This window comes from Vipera ursinii (genome assembly GCF_947247035.1).
Source record: "Vipera ursinii genome assembly, chromosome: 8".
Classification (NCBI taxonomy): Eukaryota; Metazoa; Chordata; class Lepidosauria; order Squamata; family Viperidae; genus Vipera; species Vipera ursinii.
The window spans coordinates 3,444,134-3,462,525 of NC_139519.1; the positions used below are offsets into that span (position 1 = coordinate 3,444,134).

Here is an 18,392-nt window from a genome sequence, read left to right on the forward strand (position 1 = left end):
CAAAGCCAGCCGCAGGGTTAGAAACGGGCTAGCCCAGGGGTAGGCAACCTCGGCTCTTTTATGACTCATGGACTTCAACTCCCAGAATTCCTGAGCCAGCATAGCTGGCTCAGGAATTCTGGGAGTTGAAGTCCATGAGTCATAAAAGAGCCGAGGTTGCCTACCCCTGGGCTAGCCTGTCCTGACAAAAGGGAAAAAGGGGAAAGAATCCTCCTTGGCTCGGCTCCTTCACAGCCGGGGAGCTGCTGCAACCCACGGGAGGGGGGGGCGGGCGGGACCCCCACTTTTCCCCGGCCCCCAAGCGCGGCTCCTCCCGGGCGTCTCGGACCGAACAGCCTGCATTTCTCGCTTCCGCCCGGTAGAGGCCGCTCTGGGCGCGATACCGCGCGCGGAGGGCTCCTCAGGCGCCTGCGCACTCAGCCCTGCGCGGTCCTTCCTCGGAGAGCGGCAAGATGGCGGCCGCGCGGCGTCTGGCTGCGGCGCTGGGGGGCCGGTAGGTGGCGGGAGGGGCGCCTAGGCCGCTCCCTTCCCGGGGGCTTCCCCGCCTCCAAGCGCCCCTGATCCTCAGCCGCCCTTGCCCTGCCTCCCCCCTTCTCCTCGGCCGCGGCGTCCTTCCCCAGTCTTGAACTCTCGTCCCCATGATCCCCAGCCAGACTCTCCCCCTCCCTTCGGCTGATGTCTTTTGGAAACTGGCCTGCCTCGCTCGCTGCCCGCTTTCGCGTTCCCCCTTATTTCCTGTTACGGGTGTTGTAGTCCATCCCACAGCAGGTGGTGGGAAAGGGGGTGAGGGGTGTGCTGTGGAGGCCTCAATTCAACTCTCTTCTCATCGTTCAACCCCCCCTCCCCCCCGACAGGCTCTCTCTAGAGCAGGGGTAGGCAACCTCGGCTCTTTTAACGACTCATGGACTTCAACTCCCAGAATTCCTCAGTCTGACTGAGGAATTCTGGGAGTTGAAGTCCATGAGTCTTAAAAGAGCCGAGGTTGCCTACCCCTGATCCATGGGCTGTCAGGCTCCTGAATGGGAAATAACTCTGTGTATGATTGACTTGTGAGGCCAGTGTGTTGTGCGTAGCTGACTGAGGAATTCTGGGAGTTGAAGTCCATGAGTCATAAAAGAGCCGAGGTTGCCTACTGCTGCTCTAGACCAGCGTTTCCCAACCTTAGGAACTTGAAGATGCGTGGACTTCAACTCCCAGAATTCCCCAGCCAGCTGGCTGGGGAATTCTGGGAGTTGAAGTCCACGCATCTTCAAGTTCCTAAGGTTGGAAAACGCTGCTCTAGACTGCTTTGAAGCTGTCGGCCATCCCTTCTGGGGAGGGTCTCCGAAGGGGGAGGTGGAAAATAGGACTCCTGCAAAGGGACTGATGCTTCTTGTAGGATGGGGCCACTTGTGGGCTTCAAATCCCAAAATTCCTCAGCCAGCTGGAGTCGGTCCACAAGTCTTAAAGTGGTCACGTTTGGAGACATCCCCCCCCAAAAGTGCAGGAAGTAGGGAAGAGATGGCACCATTGGCTGGTCCTCTTTGCAGGAGTTTTGTCACTTCTGCCCCCCCCCCCCCCAGCAGCTCAGGTCTGGCTTAGCAAAGATCTGGCTTAGCAAAAGGTCACCTGCATTGAATTTGCTGAATGGGCTCTAAACAGCTTTTTCTAAGAAGCTCTTTCGGAGGTTTGGTCAACTGGGTGCTCTGCCTTAGCTTTAGGACGGTCTGGAGTTACTGGACCTTCGTTTGTTCCGTTAAATGCATGAGTCTGGGCAGCTTGTAGCAATTAAAAACTACACAGAGAACTTAAAACATATAAAAGGATATGCAGGTTAATAAAAGAAACCACACACAAAAACAAATCTGCACTCAACTACGAAAGATGTTTTGCTGCCCATCCAGATCCCCCTGCCTGAACGATTAGTTTAAAAACCTGCAATTAGTTTGTCACTGTTTTTGTCTCTGCAGGACAGAATTACAGACTTCGTGCTTAATGGTCTCTCACAGGTGCTTAGGAGCCCTGGCATTACCCCCTTCCTCATTCTCCAAGGGTCTCACAGCTTCCGTGGGGGAAAGGATTTTGAATGGGGGTGAAGGGGAGAGTGCGCTTCAAAGCATGCAGGAATCCAAATGTCACACCTCTGAGCAAGGTCTTAAAGACACGGTTGATTTAAGGTGCTGCTGAAGGGAGGAAGTGTGTACCTAGTTGTGCTCTGAGCCATCTTTTTCTTTTTGGATCTGGTTTGTTGCCCAGGTCTGACTTCCAAGGCAATGAGAGAAAGAAGGATGGAGCCGAAAGCTAGCATTTTTCTTTGAACCATGTTAGTTTCCTGCTGATTGCATTAATAAAAAAAAAATAACAGGAGGGGCAAGGAATCACACGACTATCCAGAGAAAGGCTCTCCAAAGCTCTGATCTTCTGTGTAGTTTTGTGAAGAAGGAACGCAAAGACTAGCACACCAAAACATGCCAGCCAGATGCTTATTTCATTTTTCCCCCCCTAGGCAGTCTTGCTGATATCTAGATTGCCTGGTCTGTAATGCAAACATGTTGTGCAGTATTTCTCAACCCCAGTAACTTTAAAATGTGTGGATTTCGGCTCCCAGAATTCCCCAGCCTTGTCTATACATCACTGAGAGTCCTTTAATACTCTTGACTGTTCTTGCAAAGTAAATGACGGGATTCAGACATGTAGTGCTAAGCTGAGGGTAATCATAAGCGTAACCCAAAAATGAGTTTTCTCCTTGCCTGTTTTTGCAACTTTACATGCAAACAAATAGGACCTGCAGCCTATTCAACATCTGTTTTCATACAGAGAAAGGAAAGGAGAAAGGAGAGCAAAAATTGCTAGAATTTTTATTTTCCCCCAGCCATCAATGCTTTAGGTGCCCAGATTTCCTCACTGCTTAGTGGTGTTATTTATTGAAATATTTATTCTTCCTTGCTTCAAGTCAAAACTAAATCTAAACCTATTGGCTTTCAGCCTTTAATAAGTCTATCATCATTATTTGGGTTGAAGTATGGGAAATTCCATTAAACCAGGCATGTCAAACTTGTAATGTCACGTGACGTTGCATGACGTGTCGTGACTTTTTCCCCATTGCCAGCAATGGGGTGAGTGCAGTTTCGGTGTGACGCATCCATCCCGCGGGTAAGCAGTTTGACATGCCTGCATTAAACTGTTTTTAAGAATCAAATTATGACATTCTTAGCTGTATTTTTTTCCCCATTCAGCTTTTGTCATTTGGGATTAAAGAGCACAAATGTATCGATTAAACAACCCCAACGTTTTGTTATACCACACAAATCTTTCCTGTTTCCTGCAGTGCCACAGATACCAGGTGGGTGTTTTGCTTGTGCATTTTCAGTTCTGTGGGATGAAAATGCTTATGATGCTTATGATTCTTTTCTAAAATGTATTCATGATGAATAATTTTGTTTCAGCCCCGCATGCCTAATTTCTCAGTAAGTTAGAAGAATGTCATCTTGGTGTGATGGGCAGATGTGTTTGTCCTATTCTCAGATTTAAGGCCACTTTTCTTCAGCTTTTATAAATTGGGAAAAAGGCATGAGAATAGAATAAAGGAGTCTAATGTTTTCTAGGTTGGATCCACATATTTCACTAAACCAATATGTTTGGGGTTAATTGTTCTGTGGACTAACCAGTTAAGGTTAAACAAATCACATGAGTTACTCATGTCTGTCCAATTTTGTTTAATATTCAATATGAATATTACTTTTGGTTAGTGGATTATCAATTAATTGAACCTGCCTGAAAAATCACCAGATAAATATCTTAAATCTGCTCATTTCATCAGACCTCAGGGTGGAGAGAATGGGATAGGCCTGTGTATTTCATTAAACGGGTCAGGGAGTGCAGTGACACCTGCCCAATTAATCTCTTTTTAATGGCCCAAATCTTGCAGTATTGTGAAGAGCCCATGGAATGCTAGATGTGAACAAGAGAATTTTGTGAATTAGGATGAGATCCTTAGTATCTTGCGTGCTTTTGACGACCAAAGACCCTTCCAACTCTATTGTACTCTTACTGTCAAGTGTGTCCTACGGATCCGAATATTCTAGGCCATATAATATGCAACCGCTGGCGACAAAGGCCTTAGAATTTCATTGCTATCCTCTCTTGCTTAGGAGCACCTGGATTTTTCTGGCTGCTTCCTGGTGGGCAGAGAGAACAGGAAGAGTCAGTGAAGGTAGCTTACTCTGATCCAGGCGAGGTGAATTACTGTGTTTCAAAATAATTTATTTTATCTTTTCTTAATTTCAGTGAGGTCTCTATTTATTCAGACGCAGGAGACTCCAAATCCAAACAGCTTAAAGTTTATTCCAGGAAAACCGGTCCTGGAGTCCAGAACAATGGAATTCCTGTCTCCTGCTTCCACCTACTGCTCTCCGCTAGCAAGGTTTGGAGGGGTGGCATGTAGCGTGAGGTTGATTTGGAAATCTGTCCCAGTCAGGTCTCTGATTAGGGCCAAAGATACCCTGGACTGCAGTTGGAGACACCAAAATCAGAGGATAGACCATGTAATCTATTCCTGTAAAGGGATGGAAATCAGAGAAGGGGGAACTTGCCTCTCTTAGGACTTTTAAGAAATTGATTGTAATTTAATGTAAATCTTACTGATATTAGAGAGAGAGAGAAGTGCAGCTTGGTTCTCTTTGAAATCTTTGGACGTGGGTGATTTTTGGCTTGATTTTTAGTGGATATTTATGCTCAGGCCTTTTCCATATGACTGAGGATCACGCAAATGAGTTTCTCCTCCTAGCACTTCCTTGGAAGGGAAAAAAAATCTCCTAAGGATATGTGGTTGAGCCAAAGGGAGCGGGGAGGGGATGCCATTCAATGCAGCTGCAGGCTTAATATGTACTTTCTCCTTGTATACAATTATCACAGTCCTGGATGAAAAGGCCATTTGCATAATTATCAGGCGTGTGGAAGGTTTATGAATCAGTCTTCCAAATTAGCCCACAATTGGCATGCTTGGCTGTCCATACATAGCATATACTAGTTGCTCGTCAAAGATTGAAGGCCCACAATAAGACCTATCTCTATTTACAAAGTTTTTTCAGCTTAGAAGTCATTGCTACTAGCACAGGTTCTGGATTAAATATAAAGCAGAAAGAGTTGATTTGCTGTGATGTGTCTAAAACTCCATCCATGTTTCTTGGAAAGATGATGCTAATGAATTTAGCTAAGAAGTTAGGATTTAGGATAATAGCATTATAGAAACTGCAGTCATGAAGCAACAAACATGCATGTGTGAACCAATATAAAGAAATGGGATTTTGATGACTAGTTTGAATGGTGATCATTACTTTTCAAAGTCTTCATTTTCTTTTCTGGTTAGACAGCTCTTTCGGATTGAAGGCATTAAAAGCATATTTTTTGGAACAGACTTCATTACTGTCACAAAGGTAAATCTAAAAATACTATACACAAGCCTGGTAGTCTAAATTGCTAGCCATATAATGGACTTTTGTCTCAATATACTACAGAATTAGAACACAGAGATGGTTTATATCAGTGAAACAACATTTGGAATTCTGCACTGTTGATTTACACATCACATTTCAATTCAAAAAGAATATTCTTTTCAATAGTGAAATGTGTTGAGAATTTTTAACTATTTCTATAAAAATTTAAAAAGTGCATTTACCTTAAAGTAAAAATATATTTACCATAAAATTGAAAAATAAAACAAAAGACAGACCCAGTTATGGTGCCCTGTCCTGCTGTAGGTTTGCCAAAGTCCAAAGCTTAACATTTTTCTCTGTTGGTCTGCTGGGCATGAATTGGGCATTACATTGTGTAACATTTGGTAAATGTTTGTCCTGCTATGGCAGAAGGTAATATTTTCTCTCCCACCCCACTATTTGAGATTGGACTGCATTTTAGGTCCATTTGTAAGTGTTTGAACATTCAAAAGATTAGTTTTCATGTCTTTCTGTTGGATTGATTGACATCAGTCTGACATGTATAAGACAAGGATGAGCGGAGCCATTTGCGATCGAAGAGTGATACGTAACCTCCTCCCTTTTTTCGGGTTTGTTCAAACCAGCCCCAGACATAATTGATGAAAAATAGCAGTGTCCTTTTGACTATTAATGGGTAGGCCCCATTTACAAATCATACTTCACGACTGTAGAAACTGTGTGTGTAGTGACAAGTTCCTAGAGAGTCTGCGTGCGTGGAGACAAACTCCTGGAGAGTTTGCCCGGCTAGTAAGATTCCTAGAAGTTTATGTGAGGTTGGTATGTCCAGGAATAGGAATCCAGTAAAGTTCTTTCTCCATATTTATGGCCTGTTTTTTTTAAATCTTCATAGGAAAGTGAGGATGTGGATTGGAACTTAATAAAGCCCGATATCTATGCCACTATTATGGACTTCTATGCTTCAGGCTTGCCCATTGTCACAGAAGAGGTCCCTCGTACAGATACAGGTACAGTGGCAAATTCAGATGCTGGCAACCGTGGGAAGCCACCTCCTTTGGGCTCTGCCCGGGCGAGGCTTCTACTGCTCCACTGCACCACCCATCTTGCAAAGCTGGACTCTCCAGTAGAGCTGCACACAGAGGCATCTGCCAAAGGGTCGAGATCTGCAAGATGGCCAGTGCATCACTGCAGTCAAAGCCCTCCCATCCCCCGTCCCCTTTTAATGTAAGGAAAGGCCAGGGTCTCCCTCATCGTGGCCTGCCATCTTGCAGATCTTTGACACACGACCTAGAACTAGGGAGGAATTCCTGATAGAGCAATTAATCAATGGGATGGCTTCCCTCCAGAAATTGAGGGCGCTCCATCACTGGAGGTTTTTAAGAAGAGGCTGGACAGCCACTTGTCTAAAATGATGTAGGGTCTCCTGCTTGAGCAGGGGGTTGGACTAGAAGACCTCCAAGGTCCCTTCCCACTCTTGTTATTCTGTATTCTGTTGTACTCACACAGGATAAGGCTGTTTTCTTTTGTCTGATCCAGTGGGGGGCTCAGGGAATTTTCATGTTCTTCATAAGGGCTCCTAGCAAGGCCTCTGGAGCTCTAATAGGATCATAGAAATAGACTGGCTTGCTTGCTTTTTCCTTGTAGCTATTTTTGTTTGGTTTCTTTCGGGGGCTCTTTTCCTTGTGATTCTGCGTTTGAGAGAGACAATGCCGCCTCTCCTTTTTCCTTGTGAGAAGGAAAAACTGTTTTAATTCAAGGAGACTAGGAGAAAAAAGGCTGTGTCCCCTAAGTCTGAATCTTGGCTGGGGCTATAAAAGAACAATAAAATCTTAATTTAAGAGACCATTGGGCGAGGGGTGCCTGTTCCTCAGGAAAGTCCATTAAATCCAAAGTATGTCATTCATTGCAGTTCTGTCACTTGCATTATGAGATCCTTATTTAAACTATACAGAATTTGGCAAAAAGTATGTCATTTGCATAATGTCATTTGCCAGTTGCTGTTATTTCACATTTAAGAGAGGATTAGAATCTGGGTCTCTTAGGTGATGCCAAGTGATGGAAATGATGTTATTTTTAGATATAATGTGAGTGTCACGTTCTGGCTGCAGTGGGTTGTCCGTCTGTTCCCTACTCTGGGGTGGGGGGGGCGTGAAGCTTGATTTGGTTGCATCTTCGGTATTTTCTGTGGTGTGTTGACTAATTATATTTGCCAGATGTATTTGGATAAGGCAGTATCGTTGGTCCTCGGCTTACAAGCATTTGCTTAATGACAGTTCAAAGTCATAATGGCAGTGAAAAAAGGGATTTACAACCCTTTTTCACACTTACGACTGTTGTAGCATCATGTGGTCAAAATTCAGATGCTTTGCAACTGTTTCATATTTATGGCGGTCGTAGCATCCTGGGGTCACGGGATCCCCTTTTGCGATCTTCTGAAAAGCAAAGTCAGCAGGGAAGCCAGATTCACTTCACAACCGTGTTACTGACTTAACCACTGCAGTGATTCCCCTAACAATTGTGACAAGAGGTTGGGGCAAAATTCACTTAACAACATAAATTTTGGGCTCAGTTGTCATAAGTCAAGGATTATCTGTATTTTAATTACTGTTTGCTAAATGAGATAAACATGATTTATTGTTTCTGTTTTGTATAAACCATTGAAGCCCCATCTGAAGAAGACGATGAAGTTGTATTAATGATAAAAGAGCTGCTGGATACCAGAATCAGGTACCTTTGTCTGTTGTGTGTGCTTGATAGAAGGCAATGTTTATGTTGGCTGGGGAATTCTGGGAGTTGAGGTCCACATGTCTTAAAGCTGCCAAGTTTGTAAAACACTGGGAAAATGCATTTCAAACAGTTGGTTTCCAGGGGCCAACACTTAGGTCACCCGCCAGGCTGGCTGGAGAATTCTGGGAGTTGAAGTCCACAAGTCATAAAGTTGCCAAGTTTGGAGATCGCTGGTTTAGTTTTTATCACTGATGCCTGCATGTGGACCAGAAGACCTCTGAGATGGCCTCTCACCTTTTGGTCACCCGGCACTTGGACTTCTGCAGTGTGCTGTACATGGGACTGCCCTTGAAAGTGTCTTAAAACCTGCAGTTGGTCCTGGAATGCAGTAACATAGGCATATGCCAGGGGTAGGCAACCTTGGCTCTTTTATGACTCATGGACCAACTCCCAGAATTCCTGAGCCAGGATACCTGGCTCAGGAATTCTGGGAGTTGAAGTCCACGAGTCATAAAAGAGCCAAGGTTGCCTACCCCTGGCATATACCAATATACCCATATACGGTACTACTGCTGCTTCAGGTGCCAGTAGGCATGTGGGTGCAATTGACCCACAGTATAATTGGTTAAGTCCTTTGGGGAATGCTGTTGAGTTACGAGAGGGGCCATTTGTTTCATAGTTTATGCCCACCCTTTATGATCAGGCAGAATGCTCCAGCCCCGATCCGTGAATGAGGGTCTTCTGATGGGACACAAAAGGGGGGTTCCTCTCTGTTGTAGCACCTGCCCTCTGGAACAACCAGCCACTCCGACCTTGTTTAAAACCTGGCTCTTCCCCAGGTCTTTGGCTAAAGTGTGCTGTTGGTTTTATGAAGTTATTTTATTTTATTTTTCACAGACATTTCTCTTTGTAGCATATTTTTTAAACTTTAGTATTGTATGCTTTGCAGAGTTATGATTGTGTTTGAAGGCTACAAATGTAATAACAAATGTTGCTGTCCTTACATGTTCACCCTTATTGCTCAAGTCCCGAATATTTCAGTTAAATTGCTTGTGTTCAGCAAAAAGTTAACATGAAGATCAACTGAAAATTCTTTAAACAGTAGTCACATTTTGGTGCTTCTCTCAACATTCCTACATTAGCAGGATTTTAAAATGTGTTAGTGTTAGTTTTAAAATGTGCAAACAGGACGTTCGTTATTAACTTTCAAGAGGTAGGAAAGCCTCCGATTTTCATTGCATTGGAATTACTGCATTCTTGAAAGAGTGTTATTCATGTTAAATCCCGTGTGTTCATTCTTCAGCTTCTGACAGCTGAGGTATCAGGTATTAGCTGGCGATAAAAAGTGGAGGTAAATATGACCTCTGCCAAGTTAATCCATGACTTCATTTCAGACGCAAATGGCTATCAAAAGATCCTGTATATAAAGTCAAGTTAACAATTTTTGCTTTCATTCCATGCATTGGAGAGAAGTATGTCCTCTGGGATTTGGCCTCTGCAGTATTTCAATTTTCAAGGGGAAAAAATGAAGTTTGAACAAAGATGGAGTTTTACCTTCCCTGAATAGTCAAGCTGATTAACAGAAAGACGGCTCTTTGTGTTGCTGTAAAACACGGGTATCAAACTCGCCGCGTCATGTGACGTGACATAGCGTGACTTTTTTCACATGGCCGGAGCTGGGGTGGGCGCGGCCTCTGCGTGATGCAACCGGCCTGTGGGCTGGCAGTTTGACACCCCTGCTGTAAAAGTATTGGAATGAAGTCACAAAGGTGCTTTTCAAAAGGCTATTGGACTTCCTTAGTTTTTTTCTTGAAAACATTTCGCTTCTCATCCAAGGAGCTTCTTCAGTTGTTCAGTATTGGAATGAAAGGAAACAATGAAAGTGCTCACAAACTAACCTTAAAAGTTACTCTTTCTCAGTTACAGAATTCACGCCAGCCCGTGAATTTTACATATTTTCTAACTGGGTCAGTAGGATCCTTTTGATCTGTGACAGTTCCAGAGCCAGAGTAGGATTGAGTGGGAACAGAACGCTGCCTGCTCTCCAGGCCATCTCAACCCAATTGGCACTGACAGAATGTAGTAAACAATGCAAACGTGGCATATTTATGCGGGCTGATTAAATTTGCGCGACTAAATTTTGCCAGATTCTTTTCTCAGAAGGCTTACGTGGCTGAGAGGTTGCTTTGGGGTAAACAGAGTATCCACAGCTTTGACTCAGATGTCTTAGGAAAAAGCTGCTAATGCCAGGAGAAGCGGAAGGTGGCGTAACGAGCTTTAGGCTGCTCCAGGAATCAGCAGTGCCTCATGGAAGGCGGAGAGAGGGCTATGTGAAAAGAGAGGAGAAAGGCCGGTGGGTTGGCCGAGAATCTGAGCTTTACTCTGAGACGTAATGGAAACGTTTGAGCATTTATTTCTACTGGTAATGGTCTTTTGTCCATCGCAGACCCGTGGCTATGGGTTTCAATGCATCTGGCTTAATATTCCTCAGGCCAACAGTTCAGGAGGATGGCGGAGATGTCATCTTTAAGGGCTTTGAAGACGGGATCGTGCAGTTGAAACTGCAGGGTTCGTGCACCAGCTGCCCCAGTTCCATCGTCACATTGAAGAGTGGAATACAAAACATGCTGCAGTTCTATATTCCAGAGGTGGAAGGTGTGGAGCAGGTAAGCCCCTTTGGGAGGACGTGTGCTGGGCTCCACCTGTCTTTTCAGCGTTCCCCCAAATCATCACGGTGTGGGCAAAAAATTAAAACAGAGATTGACTCATATTTAGGGTTTCCTTCTGGATTTTTTAATATCAGAATCTCGGAATTTTTTGAACAAATTTGGAGGCTGCCCGCACTGCCCAGGCAAGATGAGAATGATGCTGTCTTGGAAAACATTGCTGGCCTCCAGTGCAGCAGCATGGATCCCTGGCCTAAATTGTGTGAACCTGTGCCATGCAGTGGCCTTGCTCTTTCAAATCAGATGGCCACCCCTCCTCACTCCAGCTTAGAGAATAAAAGAAAACAGCGCAGGTAGTCCTTGGCTTACAACCATTTGTTTAGTGACCAAAGTTACCACGGCACTTTAAAAAGTGACTTGTGGCCATTTTTCACATGACCATTGCAGCATCCCCAGGGTCATGTGATCAAAATTCAGGCACTTGGCAGCTGGCATGTATTTATGACGGCCGTGTGCTTTTCGGGTCACGTGATCCCCTTTTTGCAACTTTCTGACAAAGTCCATGAGGAAGACGGATTCACTTAATAACCGTGTGATTAACAATTGCAGCAATTCACTTAACAACTCACTTAACTTCTGTCTCACTTAGCAATGGAAATTTTGGGCTCAATGGTAGTCATAAGTCAAAGACTAGCTGTGTTTCAGCTGTTGGTTTCTTGCACGTCAGGCGTAACCTTGTAATGGTTCCTTAGGGTTAGGTTTAGCTTTGTGTCTGCTATTTCTTGCTCTTGCCTCAAGTCAGTCATGTTGCCCAACCCTGTTCTAATTTGAAAAGGATTGCAATAAGCAACACGTGCCTTTACGTTCCAATGTTGTGGTTATTTTAAAAGGTGTCCTACTTTCTGGGCTTGATTCTCAATATTCTTGGCGTAACTTCCTGCCTCCTGTTGCTTTTCAGGTTGTTGATGATAATGAAGAAAAAGAAGTGAAGTCAACCTGAATCAGAGAGAGCCCTGGACTGTAGGCAGAAATTATCTGGCTGGTGGGTCTGTCTAGATTGGCCCAAAGGCAGTTTCTTCATTGGGCCAATTCAGTTTTTGTTTCATTGTATAAGAAAACAAGCGAATAATAAAAATGTGGCCCATCTTTGCTTTCCATGAACAAAAAGAGGAAAGCATACAGAATAGGGATGTTCCTAACAGTTTCTAAGATACTTCCTCCCTCCCTTGGATTCAAATTTTTCTCAAGTTTATCTCCAGATATCTTCCTGAATGTGAATCATCTATTTATTTAGCAGGCTTTCTCTCATTGCACTGTAATCACTTTCTGCAGATGATTTGGTCATAGAGCATTGCATTTAAAAAAAAAAAAACCTTTTCCCCCTGGTACTTAGATTCCAAGAATAATTCTTTTAATTGTGCTCTCATCAGGAGGTTTAAATTTTTTCATTTTTTAAAAAATGCCCATGGGTTCAATAAAATATTACTAATACCATGGTCATTTACCTTATGTACATATAATACTTTGTTCCAAAATTCAGCAGACTTCACTACAGCTTGGTAATACCAAGGGAACCAAAAATCCTTTTTACAGTTGGACTAGGGAGTTTTTGCACTGGAGCCTGAGCACACTTATAATCACGCTTTGGATCCAGAATGATGATCTCACGTGTGAAGTTGAACTTCTCCAGAAAAATGCCTTGAATCCGTGGAACAAACTAATCCATTTCCAAGTCGTCCTTCGTTGCAGTGAGGTGTTCGCAGATGCTGTGATTGCAGGAAAATAATTGGAGTGTGTTGTGATCTAATAAAGTCCACTAAGTGCATTTACATTTTAGAGGAATGCATGGAGCGAGGAGGATCTGGGTCTCCTCCTTTAAAGGTGAGATCTTTTGGGGGCAGGTAGAATTTAAAAATGGCTTAGCCTGAAGCTGGGTGGCAGAGCTTTTGGAGATGGGCCCTGCCTTTCTTCTTAAAATCAATCCTCAAGGACAGCAAGAAGTCTTGTGGATCTGTGGGCGCCATTGAGGGGACAGGCTGACTCTTCCATTGCCAAATTGGGTTTTTGAAAGAGACATGGGAAGCTGGAAGTTTTATATGCTTCTTCGTCTATTTCTGGAAAATAGAAGAACAGTGCTGCTCAAACCTGGCAAAGTACAGCAGCTGAGACAGGTCACTTGTAAGGTGACATTCGCGTAAGAATCCAGGAAGTTTGAGATGGCTGATTTCAAAGGTTTAACATCAGTTTAAATTAAAGCAATTGGAATGTACAAGTGTGGTCATTCTAGATTTGTAACATTGCCTGCACATTGTGAATAAAGACGCAACATGGCTCAAAATTACGTTTAAAATTGTGCTGCCTTTTCATGGTGCCAGTGCCATTCTTTACTTGCCCCATAGGATGGAGTACAACTACAAAGTAAAAGGTGTTGGGTTAACTGTGATGTGCCCACCTATGTGTGTAGAATCCATACTTGCAGAAACATTACAGCTGGCCAGAAGAATAAATAACAAACTGCTACCCTGCTGTGATGTGGCAAGTCTTGCTGTATCTTCCTGCAAGCCTCGCCATTTACAACACAAGGGCCTCGGGTGCCAGTGAGGAGTTTCTTAGTGGTGCTGTGGGATGGGGGTCAAAAAAGTCAAGGTAGCCACAGCCATGCAACTGAAGCCCCACTGGTTTTTAGGGGAGGTGTAAAAGAGGGCAGGACTTTCATCCCATAGCTGTGGCCACCATCTTGACTTGAATCGCTCTCTGAGGGAACCCCTCCTATAGGGGGGAATAGTATAGGACTTCCAGTTTGCGTCGCAGCAGGACGGGACACAGGAAGGCAGGGCTCTGCCTTCCGCACCAAATTTCACCCTGCTGAGGGTCCTGAAAAGGGCCTAAAACTGCCTCGAAGAGGTGATGAAGAGGAGGGGTGCCTTGTCTATCATGGAAAGATGGCAGTCTTTCTGTTTGATCCAAGGAAAGCCCTCCAAACCGGCAGGGGAAAGACTGGCTACATTCCTGTGGCCGGCCATTAGCTCCTGACAACTGAAGGAGAAAAAAGCACTACTTAAGAGGTCATAAACAGCATGTTTGGAACTGGGTGAGAATATTGATCCTTTCTTTACTATTTTACAACTGAATTTCCTGGGAAAGGCTCCCAAGAAGCTAAAAACCTCTGAATGTAAACGGAAGCGGCCTTTTAATTTTATGAGGGACAGAAACATACAATACTGAAGTGGAAGTAACATAAAGCTACAGTTTCAATAGATTTGAGAACTGAGATAACTTAAAATTTTCTCTTTGGAAAAAAACATTGAGGTGAAATATAAGAAATCAATTCTTTGTTTAAAGAGTGCAATGACATCTAGTGGTGGATTGGTGTATAGCACCTGTAAGGACCCACTTCAATCTACATCTTAAGAAAACAGAACTCTTGGAAACGGTCTCTTCCAACAGGAATTTTTATTAAGAGAAATTGATAGAAGGCATGCTAGACAGGATCTGGGGGATCCCCTGTACCATTCAATATTTTAAAATGTTCCCAAGCAGCCCCCCACCCCGCAGTTCTTCTGGGCGATTCAAACCAGCAGATTTCTAGGTGTTAACTTCAGGAAAAATAATATCAGTCCGGCTCCCTCGCACGATCACTCAATCGTCTCTTTACCTAGATCCCAGGTGTTGCCTCCTCCCCCCCCCCATTTTTCCATTGCTGCCAGGTAAAGAGAAGTTCAGGGGGGCATAGGATGAAAGGCAGATGGCCACATTGTTATGGTTAGCAGACCCAAGGTGAATCAACAAAAGGTTACTTTGTAGTGAATAGAGGAAGTGAAAGTAGTAAAAACCCCATGCATACCCCTTTCCCTTTAGTAGTATGACGAAATCCAGGAGATAGTAAGAATTGGTTTTTATATCAGAGAAGATAGATAGAAATGAAATATAACTGGAGAACAGCTGGTAATAAAGGACCTTGGATTATAAATACCTACAGAGCTTGGACTTTTAACTTCAAGAGCTAGTGGGAGAGAAAGAAAAATTTGACCTTGGACTATGCCGGGCTGGGAGAGACTTTTGAGCTGTTGAACATTTTGAACACTTTAAAGATTGTGGATTATAACCTTGCCTGATTGACAATGTTTGGTATACTTGAGACAAGGGATTACTATAAAATATTGCTTTCAGAACTGAACCTATACTTTGAAATCTATTGGATGCCTCAAGAAAAAATAAAACACCTTTCAGAAAGAAATATATTCTATGCTACAAGAGGACATAAAAAGGAATAAAGAGACTAAACATTTAGACGAGCAAATCTCCAAATTAAATCTATAACTAGAAAGCTCCCAGATAATGACTACAAAGTATGAACAAATAATCCAGAAATCAGAAGACGAAACAGAGGAAATGGATTTAGAGATGGAAGAGATAAAAGAAAGGAAATGTTTAACTATATACAAATAAAATATTGCAAGATTTAGCTATAACAACAATGCAAAAGACCCTCTACCCCTCAGGTCTGCAAAATATATATGATGGCAAGGAAAAAGATTTTTAAAAAGGGAATATAGAGCTGTTAAGGGAAATGTTACAACTTGGGAGACGGATTGAAAAGAAATGGAGGGAGAAAGGAACTGGGAGTTGTTTAAGGAATATAAATGGGCGGAGTTCCCCCCCCCCCCCAAAAAAAAAAATACCCTACCTAAACTGTCTTCCTCATGCCAAGCAATTTTTACAAAAATAGAAAGAAAATTCCTGGGTTTGTTTTATTAGACTTATATACCGCCCTTCTCCCGTAGGACTCAGGGCGGTTCACAAGGTCTTTTAAAAACAATACAACAAATTACAAAAATTAAAAGCAATTAAAATGATTACACTAACCTTGAACTAAAAACCCCAATTACAATTAAAAATACAATTAAAACCCCGGTTAATACTCAGTCCAGGCCAGAAAGCTCAAAGAGCCAGGTCTTCAGGTCCCAGCGGAATGATCGAAGGTCAGGGGCAGTCCTAAGCTCCACTGGCAGCTGGTTCCAAAGGGCAGGCGCCCCCACTGAGAAGGCCCTATCCCGGCAATCTCTTACCAGTGGCACCCTGAGAAGACCCTCCCTGTGGGAGCACACTGGACGAAGGGAACTTGATGCCGGACCCAAGCCATGTAGGGCTTTATAGGTCATCACCAGCACCTTGAATCTCACCCGGAGGGCAACCGGAAGCCGAGTAGAGGTACTTTTAAAGTGTCCCCGAGTAAAACCCCTCCCCTCAGTCCATTTGGTCAGTCCCGGATCAGTCGAGTTTCAGGTGTCAAACCCCTCGTGGGAAAGGAGACCCCCCCAGTACATTTGCAACATTATTACTTCCTCCCCTTCAACATTCCAGTTGGAGATACAAATCAGAGTTTCCCCCCCTCCCTCTTTCTTTGTTCTTCTTAGTTCAAAGGGTTTCTTCCCTGGTCTTTTGTGATGGCCTCCAGGCAGGCTGAATACACAAACCTTGCACCTAAGGGATAGAGATGGCCAATTAACATCCTGCCTTCTCTTCCCCTCCTTGGGAATGGCAGAATCCAGTGAGGGGGTGAGATTTAGATTTGCAGTTAGAAATGAAACGTAAATGGATTCTGACACTGGCAATCCAAGGTGACACCTTTGGTGTGACATGGAGGAATGCCTGAGAAGGCAGAGGCACCCTAACCCCTCCATTTTAGAAGCCCCCAAAGTGGGTGGTTTTCTGAAGTTCCTCAAGGCCTCTTCCCAAAGCAGGAATGAACCAGAAGCTCCTGAGATGGCCTTCTTGCTCCTTTCCGTGCCCAGGGATGGGTGGGTGGGGTGTCCCTCACTTCTGGGCCTGGGATGGGAAGGAACTTAATTTTCTACCTTCTTCAACTTCCTTCTCAGTGAGGCTTTCTGAAAGAAAAAAAAACCATGCTACTCGCCTCTGCTTTGGCCAGAGCCAGATTGTCTCCTGGCATGATACAATCAACAAATAAAACCTTTCTGATGGCAGGAAAAAAGGATACTCAAGCATTACTGGAATAATTCAACCCTCTCCAAGAGGCGTAGAATGTATTACCACAGCATTTTCTGGAGGGCTGGCAGCTGAAGCAGCCCAAGGCCACCTTAAGGAAACCGGCCAGTGATTACCAAGACATTTGGGCTCTGCATGTCAAAAACTTGGAAAATGCTTAATTTGACTTTGCTGGAATATCACTGCCTCCCCCCCACAAAAAAAACACAAAAAAACCAAGAGAAAACAATTCTTTGTATATTTTTATTTAAAAAATACAGTTCAATCTATGGAGCTGTGTTATACAAAGAAACATCAAATAATTACAAAACTGAAATACAAGTAAAACACTTAATTTTTTTGGAGGGTTGAGGCCATGTGAGAGCAACCCCATCCTTGCACGGCCTCCAGAACTTCCCAAAAAATCACACAAGAACAGGGTGTGCTTTTAAGAATAGTTGTCAGGTGCTGAACCCTAGCATGTCACCCAATGCTTTTGTTGTGTCGCCTTTGACACAGGGAAGAGGTTTGCCATTCCTGCTGTCATGGTTCCGATAGATGAGACCATTTAAAAGAACTTCAAGGCAAGAATTTCTTCCTTAAAGAACATTTTTATTTGGCTACAAAATAACGGCACATACAAAGGTGAACCCAAGACTAAATTCCCCTCACCTCTGTTACAGAGTTGCAAGTGGCAATTCCCATCCCAATTTGCTGTCATAAATCACATTCACCAATTGTTAGAAAACGTGGGCACTCCTCCCAACTCTCCAAAATGTTATCAGCAATGACCTTGGTTCCCATGTGTTTGAATTGTTTTGGCTGAGAACACCCCCCCTCTGGCTTCATCACAGCGTTGACACCTGCAGTGGGCCTTAAGTTACCAGGCTCTGCTGGTTTCACGTTTGGGCAGCCTCTGCTTGTGGGCTTTGCAATTTGAGGGAGGTTTCAGGGGCAAAGATGGGTGGATGAGCTTACAAGGTTTAGTCCAGACATGTCAAACACAAGGCCCGGGGGCCGGATCCGGCCCGCGAAGTGGTTTCATGCGGCCCACGAAGCCACCCTGGAAACAGTGAGGGAACGGCCCCCACTGCCTTGGCCCTGGCCCAGAGACCCCCCCCGTCTGCCAGAGACCCTCAGATCTGCCCCACTCCTGCCCAGGCCCCCATAGGCACCCTTGATGTAAATGATGTAGAGCTGGCCATGCCCACCCAGTAGGCCATACGCACTGTAGCCACGCCCACCCAGTAGGCCACACCCACCCAGGCCACACCCACCCGGCCCCCTGAGGGCAACCGCAGTGCTGATGCGGCCCTCCATGAAATTGAGTTTGACACCCCTGGTTTAGTCAATACCGGATCAGGAAAGGGAACACAGAGAATCCAAGAAACTGACCCTTGAGAGTCGATTCAGAAGTGATTTAAAACCCAGGCAGCCCCTTTCCCGGAGTACTTAATTCTCATGCCGAGATTTATATTTATGGGCAAGTTAGACGGCAAGAGTTATCGTATTCAACAAGTGCTGACAATTCCAGGAGCCAGCAACCTCGTCATCTTTTTCTAGCTGCCACCTGCCTGTT

At 44.3% G+C, this 18,392-nt stretch overlaps 1 protein-coding gene across 2 annotated transcripts; it reads left to right on the forward strand.

Annotated features, from left to right (window-relative positions):
* The first annotated feature begins 433 nt into the window (after positions 1 to 433).
* On the forward strand, positions 434 to 13,166 carry NFU1 (NFU1 iron-sulfur cluster scaffold). 2 transcript variants are annotated; one of them, XM_083368105.1, is made up of 8 exons: positions 434 to 493; positions 3,216 to 3,322; positions 4,267 to 4,402; positions 5,348 to 5,414; positions 6,325 to 6,439; positions 8,096 to 8,159; positions 10,651 to 10,825; positions 11,784 to 13,166. In XM_083368105.1, exons 1-8 carry the CDS (start codon positions 453 to 455, stop codon positions 11,823 to 11,825), a joined length of 747 nt encoding a protein of 248 aa, XP_083224231.1. In that variant the 5' UTR covers positions 434 to 452; the 3' UTR covers positions 11,826 to 13,166. The 2 variants fall into 2 exon arrangements, with proteins under 2 accessions (XP_083224231.1, XP_083224232.1); XM_083368106.1 differs by lacking the exon at positions 434 to 493 and adding an exon at positions 1,933 to 1,988.
* Positions 13,167 to 18,392: the final 5,226 nt, after the last annotated feature.

Bases quoted from the DNA above. Each gene is read 5' to 3' on its own strand.
- NFU1 (XM_083368105.1), top strand. From the start codon at position 453: ATGGCGGCCGCGCGGCGTCTGGCTGCGGCGCTGGGGGGCCG. The intron at 4,403-5,347 runs GTTTGGAGGGGT...TTTTCTGGTTAG, and splicing joins TACTGCTCTCCGCTAGCAAG to ACAGCTCTTTCGGATTGAAG. The intron at 8,160-10,650 runs GTACCTTTGTCT...AATATTCCTCAG, and splicing joins CTGCTGGATACCAGAATCAG to GCCAACAGTTCAGGAGGATG.